This window comes from Serinus canaria, chromosome 1 (genome assembly GCF_022539315.1).
Source record: "Serinus canaria isolate serCan28SL12 chromosome 1, serCan2020, whole genome shotgun sequence".
In the NCBI taxonomy this organism is placed as follows: Eukaryota; Metazoa; Chordata; class Aves; order Passeriformes; family Fringillidae; genus Serinus; species Serinus canaria.
This window is the reverse complement of record NC_066313.1, coordinates 15,536,916-15,552,001: the sequence shown is the minus strand read 5'-3', so window position 1 is coordinate 15,552,001 and position 15,086 is coordinate 15,536,916. Positions and strand designations below refer to the sequence as shown.

Sequence of the window (15,086 nt, the reverse complement as noted above, 5' to 3'; positions counted from 1 at the left end):
AAGCCAGTCACCCCTCTGGAGGACAGCTGACTTTTCACACTTGTCCCTTGCACACCTGTCAGCAGTGCACTGCACATGGATCCCTGTAGGATTTACTTGCACACCGAAAAATAGATGAGCAGGGACAGAAATAACTATTCTGAAGAAAAAACCCCACATGTTTTAAAAAGGAAATTAGGTTAAAAAGTACATTCTTACTGGAGTATTGTACATCCACCCACAGCTGTATTGCAGGGACAATAGAGCTGGTGGGTCAGATCCAAAAAAAGGGCTACAAATATGGGAATTCATGGGGTTGCTCTGCTCCACCTGATAAATCTCTGCCAAAATTTTGCATTTGATTTCAGTTTGAGCTTTGCTGACTTTGGATGATGCTGGATCAGAGCTCCTGATGTGTAAGGATGCAAGAAATTATGTTTCCTATAAAATTGAAAGAGAGAAGAGAAGAGAGAGAGAGAGAAGAAGAGAAGAGAAGAGAAGAGAAGAGAAGAGAGAGAAGAGAAGAGAAGAGAAGAGAAGAGAAGAGAAGAGAAGAGAAGAAGAAGAGAAGAGAGATAAGAAGAAAGAAAGAAAGAAGAGAAAGAAGAAAGAAAGACAAGAGAAGAGAAGAAGAATAGAAAGAAAAGAAAGAAAAGAAAAGAACGAAAAGAAAAGAGAAGAAAAGAAAAGAAAAGAAAGAAAAGTAAAATGAACAAGAAAAGAAAAGAAAGGAAAGAAAGAAAGACAAAGAAACGCAAAGAAAGAAAATAAAAGTCAACAGCAAAGAAATGGAGACACGAAAAAAGCCCCCATGGAAGTCCATGGGAGTGGAAGAGCCAAAAATTTACATCCCTGAGTCTTTAGATATCCTCTAGCAGGGCAAGGAAGTATCAAAAATATTTTATCCTGATTTTATACAGCTTTATAGCAACTTATTTGGAGTGAAGGCTTGGTACTGTTCTGCAGCAGGTCCGAAATCTTACCTGTGCCCCTTTAACCCCTCCAGCACTGGAGTATCAGCACCTTCTTGAGCCCTTTGGGAGGCAGGAGAAGCCCTGAGGTTGTTCCAAATGTCACAGATCCAGTTACTTTGAAGCTGTTTTGTTGGGGTTTTTTTCCACAACTAAAAGTCATTTGGACCATTTCATGAACTGATCAGCTGTCATGTGGCATTTGATTGGGCTGGAGGACAAATCTTATCGGTGTCAATAAAATCCTGTCATTCCAAAGCAATCTGTGCCCACAGGAGCAAACAAGCAGAGATTCAGTTTGCAGGCAGCAAATTTCTACTATTATCCCCACATTCCCATTGGAATAGAGGGGTTTTCACCAGAAAGTTGTTAAAGTAATACTTTTATTGTGAAAACTGCCTCTTTTTGAGACTTGGAGGGGGAGCTGTCCTCTGGGATAACTCAGCATGAGGCCGGATGTGACTGTGTGTGCTGGTGTCCAGCTGTGGTCACCCTGCTGAAGGATGGGTGACCCGCTGAAAGATGACAGTGTGTTTAACTGGTATTTCATTCAGACCCTGCAGCCCTGCAACAGCTTCCACCCCCTCTCCTCAGGGCTCTCCATCCCCCTCACCACAACCCAAATGTTACCTATTCCAGATGATCCCAAGAAAAGAAACACCAGCGGGTGCTCCTCATCATACCAGCCATTTTCCTTCCTCCGAATAGCTGCATTTGAAGACAATGAAAACAAAAAAGAGGGGGGGGGAGAAGCATATAAATCAATGCCACAAAGCAAGTGTAATTATCACTAAGTATACACTATGTTTTACTGCTCTCTACCCACTCCCAGTCCTCCCTGCCATTAGCGCTCTCTAATTTGATTAGCTAGCCAAGGCCCCAGAGACACCTAATAAGGTTAGCATGGATTTGGAAAGCTGCCCAGAGCAGATTTCGGATAAAGTTTTCCAGGATGTGCACTCAGCGTTGCCAGGGAGATGGTGGAGGGGGGGGACAAGGATGGATGGATGGACAGAGGGATGGAGAGGCACTCTGCCTCGCCAGTTCCCAAGTGCAACCTTTCTGTGAGGAAAAAACATCAGTTTTGAAGAGGTTTATAGGTTATTTCTGGCATGGAATGGGAAGAAAGAGGTGGCTGAAGGTCACAAATGCTCTGAATTGGTGCAAGGATTGGGAAAAGTGTGGTAATTATCTCAGTGCCTCCCTGGATAGCAGCATCCAAGTGCATGCTGGGTGAGATACCAGTTGAAAATTTTACAAAAGGCAAGAGCCCTGATTCCTTCCCAAACTCCCAGTCTGACCAACACAGCCCTTTCTCAGGACAGACATGGATCTGCTGTGCAGAGTGGGTGATAGCTCCTATCCCCATGGGTTCTCACAGCTCCCCAAGGTACTCTTCAGCCCCCCAGAGCAGCCTCAGGCTCTGCGAGCATGCTCACCAAACCAGTAACATCATCACACTGGGCTTATTTGAAGGAGGAGGAACTGCTTCTGAGGCCAAAAGATCAAATCTCATCCTCTGCTGGCTGGATCTGGTCTCTGGAACACGGAAGTAGTTTCCCTGGATCAGACCAGCTTCCAGTTCAATGTGAGAGATGAACTGACATCCCAGCCTTTCTGCTTTATCTGCAGTATTTCAATCCAGCCTGTAAATCTTGTAAGCTGTTTTGTAAAAGAGAACGTGCACTGTACAGTCTCAGGACCCCTCAGACCCAGCAAGGTCTCATGACAGGCACACGGCATCCCCAGATCCAGCCGAACCCAAAATGTGGCACATTAGGAAGCAGGGCATGAAAATGGCAAGATGCCCAAAAATTGTAACTGACAAGGAATTTGAAAGTAGTGGGGGAAACAGCAGCACTGGAGGTGGGATGAGCAGAAGGAAAACACTGGAAGAGCTGTGCCTTAAAGCTCTTGGAATACTGCTGCACACAGGCATAGCAAAGCTCGGCTTCTGCTGCCTTTCAGTGGTGTCCACAGCAAAAACAGGAATAAAGCCAAGAAAGAATAAATCCACTTCTCGTGACTGTCAACCTCAAAACACAGCTCCCTCATCTTCTTCTGGCCACTTTCCTGGGTCTCAGCCTCTGTCCTTGTGCCTCAGTCCTGTGTCTCCCTTGAATAAGGCACTGGCTGGCTCTGTGGTTTTGTTTTCTTCCCTGAGCTGGCAGAAGAGCACGAGAGTGGCTTTTAAAACTGCAGAATTCTTAATTTCAATCTCAAAGTCAGTCCATAAAACCTTTTTCTTGATGGGGTATGGTAAATAGAAGACACCTAAAAAAAGGCATCCTAGGCATGGCATGCCACGAGTTCTTCCTGCATGGGAGAAGAAACTGACATGGCAAATAAATAGTGCCATTTTGCACATAAAAATATTTGCATATAAAAATATTTAAACAATATTTCCATTTTGCAAATACTAAGAAATGGAATGTCACAGCCTACAGCCTGACATGGAAATGATGCCTGTGCCAGCAGGGACACACTGGGAAGATGTTAAACAGTAGCAGCATATTCCAGCAGCTGGAGTTTATAGATGCATGGATGGATCTCATGGGAATTTGGAACTGCATGAAACTGAGCTCCTCAGAGTCCATGCTTGTATTCCCCGAGACCCAGGTAGCAGGGGAGCCAGCAGATCCGGTGAGGATTAGGAAAACAAGAGCAAAGCCTCACGACAAGAACAAATCAATGAGCTGAGGTTAATGATGAGGGGTGTGAGGAGTGACCTGACCACAGTCATTAAGTATCTCCCCAAGAAGGCACTGAACTTGCTCAGCTACAGAGAAAATTAAGGTGCTCCAGGGCCTGGAGCGAGAGGATCAAACTACAAATAAAGCAGAACAGTTTTAATAACGAAGGTGATTAACCACTGCAGCCACTTAGGAAGAGAGTGGGACTGAATTCCTAATCCTTGTAAAGTCTGCAGGGAAAGTCAGAAGGGCTTCCCAAAAGGCAGTGGTAGCTCAGGATAAAGATGAAGGTTTGCATCTCTGTCCAAACATCAAAAAAAATTCCCAATTTAACCTTAAATCCAAGACATGTCGAATAATGTAATTGTAGAAGGGTGTGGGTTGGAAGGGACCTTAAAGACCATCAGTTCCAACCCCTTCCGAAATGGGACTGAGTGCTGGGAATGTGCATTTAGTGGGAGCTGAACCCCAGTGCCTCAAGAACTTGCCATTCCATGCCTGGACACAGGCAGATGCATTACCTGTCCCCTTGACCATGCTAATGAGTCCTGACTCCTGTCAAGGCTTAATTAGCTTGGGCACAAGGCCAGATGCAGCACTGGCTGGTGCCTGGCTCTGTCTCACCCTGCCTGGGCATATCAGCATGAGAGACCAGCTTGGCTGCAGCCGGCAATCTGATTCTGTCCAAAATCCTGGGCAAAGATGGGTGGGAATCCCATCCTGTCCTTCAGCTGCTCCCTGGCCATGTCATCCCTGGAAACAGCCACCTGACAGGGAGGTGCAGAGAAGGGTCTGTGATGCATCCCTCTGTGTGTCCTTCCCAGCACTGCACATGTTCCTTCTCAACCATTTACAGCAATGAACGGGAGGTCAAACACCTGGGGTGGGAAATTTCATAAAAACTGATGGGGAGTAACACAACTGCCAATAATTCCTGCAGCTATCTTAGCTAAGATAATAATGGTAATAAAAGTAATAAACTTCTGCTTTGGAGCATGGAGTGACCACTCACAGGGTCAAGCACGTTCAGGGTCCAAAGACAGTGGGGTTAAGTGCTGCCTTCTTCCCCTCCCCTCTGCAGAAGGATGCCAGAGTTTATGGATAAATACTCAAAGCAACTCCAGGGATATAAAGCATCCCTTAAAAATCTACCATAAAGTTAGAGCTTAGATTCAGCATGTGATCTCTGTCAGAAGATGCTGAGCATCATATTTAAGAAGAAATTCTTTCCTATGAGGCTAGTGAGGCACTGGCACAGGTTGCCAAAAGAAGTTGTGCCTGGAAGGCCAGGCTAGAACTGGGCTTAGAGCAACCTGGTCTAGTGGAAGGTGTCTCTGTCCATGTGAGGGGGTTGGAATGAGATGGGCTTTAAGGTCTTGTCTAAGCCAAATGATTCCATGGTCACTAGTCAGCAGCTTAATCAGATCAACAGAATGATAAGGTGTAAATGCTTCTCTACAAGCAGCCTGAAAATGATGAGCTATTCCAGCACACAGCACTCTTGAAGTTTGGAAAAACTTAAAAAATCTGGATATCCCTAGGGAAGGGACACCACTCCCTAGGTTCTACCACTGGGGCTGAAGGAGTGCAGTCTCTCAGGCTGTCCAGTGCAGTGTTCAGCTTCAGCAGTAGGAAGAAAAGCCCTGTCCCAGGGCAGTGCAGTATTCAGTTTCAGCAGAAGGAACAGAAGCCCCATCGTAGACCAAAGCAGATCATCAGTGCCAGTTCCAAGAGTGAAAATCTCAGCTAGGAAAGCCACAGAAGCACTCTTCTCCTTGGAGTCTGCACTGCCAAAGCAGCTGCTGGCCACGCTGGCTGCTCCTCATTGTCACCCAAGCATGAAATCCATGCTCTGCCTCTGGGAAAGCTGCCCCCTTCCTTCCTCCTGGCATAAATAAATAAATAAATATCAGGAGGGAGGTCACACTGCTGTGCTGAAATGTCATTATGACATTCAGGCCCAATGTCCAAAACAAGAGCCTGATGATGATGACGCTGGGGCCTTCTTCTGCGGAGCTGTTCCTGGCATTGCTGCCGTGCTCTCGCTTTATTTCGTCCATCTGTAACAGTGTGACTGCAGCCCTGCGTCTCCAAGAGGCCCTTCAGCCCGCTATTGAACTGATAAATTCACTGTATTACTTTACACAAATCAATACCCCAGCAGTTATCAGCACTTGATGTGACTGAAATTGGTTTCAGCCAATTTGTGAGTGTAATAAATGTCCATTTATCAAATCAATTCATTCTGCGGGGCTCCTCGGCCCGTCCAGGTTTGGGGTACCGCAGGGCGAAGGCTCTGGGGCCAATCCTGTCCTGGGATCATTGCTTCCATCCAGGTACTGCACTGATGCTCTAGGGTCTGCAGCATTCCCAAAGAAGCTCTCTTCTAGCCCTGCTGCTGGTGGCTCAGGGTTATGGAACTCCAAATTAGATCAAAGCTGTGTCCTTGCAAAGTTTCACCTGACTGGCAGGCAACACACATCAAAAAACAGCCCTCATAAAGGATCCTATATTGTCCAAAATAACCCCAGTTTTCTTTGGACCAGAACAGGATTATAGTCTTCCTCATTCATTTCCCAGTTTTGAAACACTGACTGATTTTCAATATAATAGCAGCTAAAATTGGGAATTTTATAATTAAAACATGGATTTTTCTGAACTACCCTTTCTTCAAAATCCCTGAAAAATAAACAGCACTTTTCCTTCCTCACTCCTTATTCAACTTCAGGAAGAGCTGGAACAGATTGCTTCAACCCTCATGGTTTATTCCCCCTGAAAAGGGGAAGTGGTAGGTTTGAACCACCCTACTTCTAAGTGAGTACTGACCAGCAAACATGGTATGTCCATATAAAAAAGGTATTCTTTAACTGGCATAATATTTAGGATATTAGACCAAAAAAAAAAAAATACACACAAATATATATTTGGAAAAAAATGCCTCCTTTAGCTTATAACCTCAGAGAGGAGATGTTGCTGATCCCTTCTGCCTCCTCATCTTCCAGTGAAAAGGCAAAGCAGCCCTAATCAGATCCAGAGCTCAACCATTTATGGAAGTGCCTGGAAACACAACCCTAAGCCTTTTAGCTGCTCATTTGTATGTACCAGTTAGAGAATCCCAGCAGTTCCTGAGATGGTGGCAATGACCTGTCTGTTTCTGATGTCAGGAGATGGAACATTTAATGGGGATTTTGTTAAGATCAACTGAACATCTACACCCATCGAGGGAGTGGCCAAGCTGCCTCCCACCATCAACCAGTCAGGCACCAGTAGAAACCTTGTACGCTGGGAGATGCCCAGTCACCATCAGTTAACCATCATCCACCTTCTCCCAGTCCTGTCCTGCTCCACATATCAGAAAAGAGTGCTGCAGGGCTTGGATATATCCTATGGAGGCAGTGGGGAAGAATTTTCCCTCTGTGGCAGTGATGCCGTGCTGTTGAGGCTGTGGCTGCAGCGAGCTCCCCATCAGCGTTCCCGGTGCATCCCCTTGCAGGGGGTTGCTGGGATAACAGCTGGACTTGGTGATCTTAGAGGGTTTTTCTAAATTATTCCATAATTCTGTGACTCCATTCTATCCCCATCACTCCAGACCTTGTGCTTCTAACCCCAGATCACACGTTTTCTTTGTATTCTGGCTAAGCCCCTCTGGAGACTGTTTGGATCATGAACCGAGTGACGGATTAAATCCAATTATTCAATTAAGGCACCAGTTATAAATTAAACATATCAGGCAGGCTTGGTGGATCTGAAGATGTGGTGTGTGGCAGGTCTGCTCACCAGCAAATGGCAGTGGTGAGGGCAGAACGGAGGGATACAGGGTCCACAAAGTGGCAGGAAAACCAGCTGGGCACAAAATAAATAGCAAAGATAGAGAGGAAGTGCTTGAGAGAGAAAGTCCTGTCTTAAAATTCATCCTTCTGGACAGAAAACAAAAAGAAAAGAAAATGAAAAGAAAAACTGGACAGAAGGGAAAAGGAGGGGGGAGGAGGGGACAGAGAGTCTCCCACTACCTTTTGGTCCAATATCCCGAGGCTGTAGGGGTATCAAGCACATTCCCTATAATTCAATAAGAAAAACCTCCATAAAGGCAAGGACGTTAATGCGCAGAAACGCCACCTGTGTCAGGAACAGGCACTGCCCATTAATCACAGCTCCCCAATTAGCCAGGCTGCTGCCCCCAGGCGCAGCCGTTCTCTGAACACACAGGGTGGCTGTTGTTTTTGCAGGAGTGTAGACTTGTTCCCAGCTCCTTCCCGGCTCCTTCTCAGCTCCCAGCCCACACTGGGCTCTTCTTTGTTAACTAAAGGCAACGGGTTCGTGTTTCTGACAGCATGTTCCTTGTGATTCTTCCCTGGCCTCAACAGCTCTTATTTTGCTGTCCCATTTTCAGGCATTAACTGGGATGCACGTATGGAATTATTGACAGGATCCAGAGATTTTAGACTGGCAAATCAAACCTAGCCCAGATTTCTGGAGCCTTGATTACATAGAATCACAGAATGGTTTGTGTTTGGAGGGAGCTCCAAGCTCATCTCATTCTGACCTTCTGCCATGGGCAGGGACACCTTCCACTAGACCATGCTGCTCCAAGTCCATCCAACCTGGTTTTAAACAATTCCATGGATGGGGCATCCACTGTGAATTCCCCAGCAACCTTGCAAGGCTGCCCAGAGGCAGCCTCAGATCAAGGCCTGAGGCAACAGCTTGTCTTCCCTGTGCAGCAGGTGTGGGAGGGCAAAGTTGGCAGCATGTGAAGGGTCCTACCTGCCCCCACTGTGGCTATGGCATTCTCCTGACCAATGATGTGCTCCTTTAGCCGTTGCTCCAGCGGGAATCTCCGCCGTTCCTCCACCTCCCTCCTGCGCTGTTCCTCCTGGAACTGTGGAGGGAAGAAAAGATATGGATCAGAGACTTTACAGAGCATTGGGTCACTACACAGATGTCAGAGCCCTGTATGGGGATCTCTCTGACATGGAGCCAGAGCATCCCCAAGGCAGATGAAGTTTGGTCTGGATGCACCAGGCCTAGCAAGAGGAAATTCCTGAATCTGCCATGGATGGAAGCTGGGGTGAGTGGGAATACGGATCCTGCTCTGCTGATGGAAAACCAGACCCTGTGCTACCTCGGTACTGGTGACAGAGGGAACAATGGCACTGCCCAACAGCTCTTAATCATTAGCTGCTGTTTATTTTGGGAAATTAAGTCATGACTGTTCTACCTAGATTTGTCTTCCTACCCTCCAACCACTTCCTATTCAAAGACTCCAACCCCATCCTGCAGGGATGGCAGAGTATCACTGTGCCTTACATCCAAGAGAGCTGGAGAGGGACTGTGGACAAGGGCATGGAGTGATAGGACAAGGGGAAATGGCTTCCCATTGATAATTAGATGGGATATTGGGAAGAAATTCTTCCCTGTGAGGGTGGTGAGGCTCTGGTACAGATTGCCCAGAGCAGCTGACACTGCCCAATCCCAGGCAGTGTCCAAGGAAAGGTTGGATGGGGGCTTGGATCAACTTGGTCTAGTGGAAGGTGTCCTTGCCCACAGCAAGGGGGTGAAATTAGGTGAGCTGTAAAGTCCCTTCACACCCAAAACCTGTGATTCTATGATCTTTAGAAAGGCTGCTGAGCACTCTTCTGTCCACAAGCTGAGCTCAGACATTTCCAACTGAGACTATGCTTTGGGAAAATTCATCTCCCAAGGCCAGACTCAGATGAAGACAGAACACAAAGAGACCATGGGGTTTGCCAAGTGAGTAACTGCACCCACAGAACAGTCCCTGTCATTGAACCCACCTCACTAAGGGAAATACCCTCCACCAAAGCCAGAAGGCAGGTGCCAAAGCTGCAGCAGGATCCAGCTGCTGGAGCTGGAGTGGATAACCCCCAGCCAGGCTGCTGACATCTCCTGGGCTAGCAGCGATTCTGACAGAAGTTAAAAAATAATAAATAGCGAACAATCCAATTTTGGCTGGTGCTATCAGTCTCACGTGTAATAGAGATGCCATGAGCCCTGATCCTCACACAGAGCAATAACTTCCCTGCAGATCCCAGCGGAGCAGCTCTGGGACAGGCATCCTGCCTGTGCTGATCCCCCCGGCACTGCGTACGACCTCACCATACATCTGTGTCTGTAGGATCCTGACCAATCTTTTCTCTCTCTCTCCTTCCTCTCTGGCCTTTTGGAAGATGCAGGAATGTGATCAGTGATGTTAGGACACCCAACGATTCCCATGGGTTTATGGAGAGTGGGTAAGATGTGCAGGAAGAGAAGGAAGGGATACCCATCCTCTGCAATGCCCTCTCCCTCCCTCCTTGGAAAACGGACACAGTACAGGTCCTGTGCACAAGTACCGTTTTCTGTTCAGGATCTGTTCTGGAGAGCCCTGCACTCATGCCAGCTACTCGGTGGGCCAGAAGTGCTAACACACCTCCTAGCTGGGTCATGCAGCTGGTCTGGAGCATCCTGAGCATCTGCCTTAGCTTACACTGTACAGGGGACACTGGCACAAGAAAACCCACCAAGAAAAACATATTTTAGATCCATTCGTGACAGAACCTCCAAGAAAAAGTCCCACTAATCCTGGACTTAACATAAGACACAAACTTCCACTCCTCTCTCATCTGCTCCCCTCACCATACACATCCAGCTGTTCCCACCTTCTCGCTTAGCAGTGTGCAATGGTGTTGGTGGGGATTGTGTCCTCACCCTCCAGCAGCTGATCTTCCATTGTCCTGATGACCCTTGTCTGGCTCAGCATCAGCACTTAAGTGGAGCACAATGGTGCTACCTGCTTGGAGAGCAATACAGGGCACTGCTCTGCTCTTATCTTGGAGGCAACCAGACTTCTGCACTCACTGGGTTAAGTAATTCTCCTGATGCAAGGCCAAAAGCATCAGAAATCTTAATTATTAAAATGAGAAGGACGCAGTCTGTGCTTTGGCAGGTGATAACAGCTGTCTGCCTGTCACTGGGGTGGGCATGACAGTCATGGAGTCACAGAAGGGTGATCTTAAGAAATCTTATAGACCATCCCATTCCAACTCCTTTGCCATGGGTAGGGATACCTTCCACTGGATCTGGTTGCTCCAACCCCCATCCAACCTGACCTTGAACACTTCCAGGCATGAGACAGCCACAGCTCCTCTGCACAATCTGTGTCAAGAGCCTCACCACCCTCACAGGGAAGAATTTCTTCCCAATATCTCATGTAACTCTGCCCTCTGTCAGTGTGAAACCATTTCCTCTTGTCCTGTCCCCCCAGGTCCCTGTCCAAAGTCCCTCTCCAGCTCTCTTGCAGCCCCTTTAGGCACTGAGGACTCTAAGGTCTCCATGGAACCCTCTCTTCTCCAGGCTGAATACTCCCAGTTCTCCCAGCCAGTTTCCAGAGCAGAGGGCCTCCAGCTCTCAGAGCATCTCCATAGCCTCCTCTGGATCTGCTCTAGCAGCTCCACGTCCTTCTGATGTTAGGAGCCCCAGGGCTAGAGGCAACTCTAGAGGTGGGGTCTCACCTGAGTGGAGCAGGGGGGCAAAATCCCCACCTCACCTGCTGCCCATGCTGTGGGATCAGCCCAGGACACAGGGGGCTTCTGGACTGCCAGCATGTTGTTTTAAGGAAGAAAAGTGGAGAATAAAATAACTGAACTCTTTAAGAGCAGGAGGGGTAGAATTATCTGCTGGGTAAATGCTCTCTTGAGCCCAGCACCAATAAGGAAACCTGCCCTGAACAGTTTGAAACTTGCCTTGGTTTTTATGCTTAAGTAATAGTTGAAGGAGAGAAAGGAAATATATCTCTGGAGCTGCTCCTGAGGAAGATGATTGTACTTGTATATAAACCAGCAGACTGCCAAGCCAGCCTGTGATGAATATTCAGCTGGGGGGAAACTGGTGCTCCCGGGGTTTCATCCTCCCCAGCAGCCACATTCCACCGAGAGTCTTTGAGAATTTATTGCTCATTTTAATCACTGCTAGAGAATGAATAGGCAGAACTATTACGGGATGGACATATCCCATAGATTTTATTTACATATCCTTGTGACAGAATAACAAGGAGTTTTCATATGTATTTTTAATTTATTTTGATTTCCTTTATTCTTTAAAAAAAAACAAACCAGAACTCTGTGTGTACTTTTCCTGAGCTTAGACCACACTTGCCTGGTGTTGAGGACTCTTGAGTTGGTTCCCAGTGCTACACAGTCTGAAGAAATTAAAATAAGCACTTTTGTATCTATGACTAAAAGGGAGGGAAAGCACTTGAAACTGGTGTCTTTCCTCTGTCACTGGAGGGATAGCAGCGCCTGGACTGAGCTTGGCTCTTGCAAGTCTGTCTTTGCCATTCAGCTCCTCTCTGCTGAATCAGACCTATCTGGTGACCTCCCCTGCCTTTGTCAGTGTCTGATGAAGGATTTTTAAGGAATATTTCGGCTAGGCAGAGCATACAGTTGCTTTTTCCCTTCTGGAAGCAGTGGTGTGAGACCTCCTGACCATTAAGCTCCACTTAATCCCAGCCATCACCTTTGATAGGCCTTTCCAAGAAAACAAGCCTCCAGCTGTGACTCACATGTTTCTTTTTCCATCCTGAACATGCTCAGATTGCTGGTTTAAGCACATTTCATTAGAAAAATGTCTCTTTTGGTTATTTGAAAGCTGGCTGTTGGCTAATCTGGCCATAACCTTCTATGTGGAGTCTGGAGTAGTGAAAGCTCATTTTAACCTTTCTTAAACCCACAAGAACTACCTCAAGATTTTTTTGGTCCTTGCTATGGAAGAACCCCTCTCCAGACCTCCACAAATCTATCACAGCTTAGCTCATGTCCCTGACATCAGCTGGGCTCCTGTTTTGCTCTAGTATTTAAAATTCTTTTTCCTGTAAGGTGAAAGATACTGTCACTGTTTCCTCTTTGCAGGAACCAGCCAAGGTTTGGTTCTGCTGATGCTGTGCTCATGGACCTCTTCCCTCGGGGTGTTTTCTCATAAATGCAGCCATGCTTGGGAGGGATGCTGGAGGGATAATGGAGAATGAAACTGATGAACATGGAGGTACTCCAAAGGCTGGATCACCTCTGCTCTGGAGACAGGCTGAGCGCTAGGAGTGTATACCCAGAGAAGGGCAGGCTCCAGGGAGACTTACAGACCCTGCTAGGGCCTAAAGGGCCCCAAGAGAGTTGGAGAGTGACTGAATAAGGATGTGGAGGGATAGGACAAGGGGGAATGGCTTCTCCCTGGAAGACAGAGGGCAGTATTAGATATTGGGATATTGGGAAGAAATTCTTCCCTGTGAGGATGTTGAGGCCCTGACACAGGTTGTTTATAGAAGCTGTGGCTGTTCCATGACTGGAAGTGTTCAAGGAAAGATTGGAATGGGCTTGGTGCAACCAGGTCTAGTGGAAGGTATCCCTGCCCATGGCACTGGAGTGGAATGAGATGAGCTTTAAGGTTTCTACCTTCATGATTTTATGAAAACTTGCTCTCAGAGCTGCCATAGTGACCACATAGTGCTACTGGCTACAAAAGTAGCCATCAGGACCACAGAGGACAGCCACGGCAGCATTTCCTTTGCCAGGAAGGAGTATGGAGAGCCCCAGAGGAAAGACCACTCTGTCCCTACTAAGGACAGAGATTTATTTAGCACTGGGGAATGTGGTTTTGAACTCCTGCCTGAGAGATGACTTTAAGAGGTGAGCACAGACAGTGCAGCAGCTGACACCTGGCGGGTTTATTTAATGGTAATACCTCCTAAGTGCAGTAATTGACACAGTTTTAATTACCTTCATCCTCCACTTGTGGTAAGTTCTTAGCCTCAGGTTTATAGCATGCAAGTTTAAATTTCAAGCCCATAGAAAAAAAACACTGAGGTACACAATGTCAGAGGAACTTTGCAGCCAGGAACAACCTGGTCCGCTTGTGCCTCAGCTCCTGCTCTTGCGGTCTGGTGACAAGGTAATGCCCCTTATCTGGGAGTCTCCTGCCCTAGCTGATCTGTGCTGCTTGGAGAGATGATGCTCACAAGGCAATCACAGAAGGGTTTGGGTTGGAAGTGATCTTAGAGCTCACCCAGTTCTAACCCATCCCATGGCAGAGGCACCTTCCACTAGACCAGGTTGCTCCAAACACCATCCGATTTGGCCTTGAAAATTTCCAGGGATGAGGCATCACTTGTCACTGCTGTGATGGCCTCTCCTACCCATTGATAATTCATTGAACAAGGCCTCTGCCCAGGAATTTGAAATCCCTGAGATCTAGCTGCAGATCCCTCATTATCTAGTAGCTCACTGCTCCACAAATGTACTGATTCCTGGCATTTTTATTGGAACCATGATGGCAAATGTGATTCTTTTCCTTCTTTAAAATAAATGGGACATGGAGGCTGAAGGGATGAGATCCCACCATGGAAATGGATGCCTTTTACCTTAGGTTGGTGCACATGAACACCTGGATCCCAGGCCATAGCTGGACTCTGATTCTCAGCTCTGCTTGTTTGACAGTTTCAGAAAATACAGTAAAAAGAGGCTCTGGATTTTACTGCATCCAGGGGTTACAGAGCAGCATTACTGGTTCTGAGCAGGTCACTCCTGAGTGAGAAATGGTAACTTGGAAGAGGAAGGCACAGCCACAGTTAAAATACTACAGAAGCAGATGTTTTTCCTTATGCATCATGTTCTTAATTTTTACAGACTTCTTTTGGAAAAGGATGGAGTTGTAGGGGTGCTAAGGTGGCCTTCTATTGCTGGAACACTAAAATCATAGAATCATAGAATGATTTGGGTTGGAAAAGAGCTTTCAGATCATCAAGTCCAGCTGCTCACCCAGCACTGCCAAGGCCACCACTAACCCATGTACCCATGTGCCACATCCACACAACATCTTTATAGTTGTTCTTGTAGTGGGAAAGGAAACCCAAACTGGCCAGAATCTCAGGCTCACCTTTGCCTCTGATGCTCTCAGAAGGTTCATGACCTCCCCTTCACGGGCGTAATCCAGGGGTGTGTGTCCCATTTCATTCTTCTGCAAGGGGTTGGCACCTGACAGCACAAGAAATGAGTAAGATCAGGAGCTCAGAGTTCAGTCTTGGGGCAGAAGGAGCAGGAAGCACATCCTCTCTGTGTCCCCTCCTAACCTTTGCTCTGGAGGGTGTCTGGATCAGAAAGAGAGGATGTACAACCAGTGGTTACAAGCATGGATCTCCAGGGAGGAAGAAAAGGGATTGTCACTGCTAACAGCTGGCTTGCCAGTGAAGAGCGTGGGAGCCACATGGGATCATTACAGCTTCAATTGGATATGCTGCCTGTGCCAGCTGGAGCTGAAGCTGGAGCTGAAGCTGGAGGTGGCTGTTGCCTGTGGACCAGCTGCTCCACTGAGACCCTGGAGCACTTCTGGGGGGAAAATCACACCCTTCCTTGCAGTATAATTAAAAAACCCCCAAAACCAACAAATCCCAAAGACT

General features: G+C 47.2%; 1 protein-coding gene across 2 annotated transcripts in view; it reads right to left on the bottom strand.

Annotated features, from left to right (window-relative positions):
* The window catches only part of CLPB (caseinolytic mitochondrial matrix peptidase chaperone subunit B), a 73,765-nt gene that overhangs the window by 13,530 nt on the left and 45,149 nt on the right, over positions 1-15,086 (bottom strand). For both annotated transcript variants that reach the window (XM_009095420.4, XM_050974283.1), the window contains exons 6-8: positions 14,567-14,664; positions 8,408-8,522; positions 1,581-1,658 (exon numbers count right to left, since the gene is read on the bottom strand). In XM_009095420.4, coding sequence (XP_009093668.4) covers positions 1,581-1,658; positions 8,408-8,522; positions 14,567-14,664 — 291 coding nt within the window. The remainder of the gene's footprint in view (positions 1-1,580; positions 1,659-8,407; positions 8,523-14,566; positions 14,665-15,086) is intronic.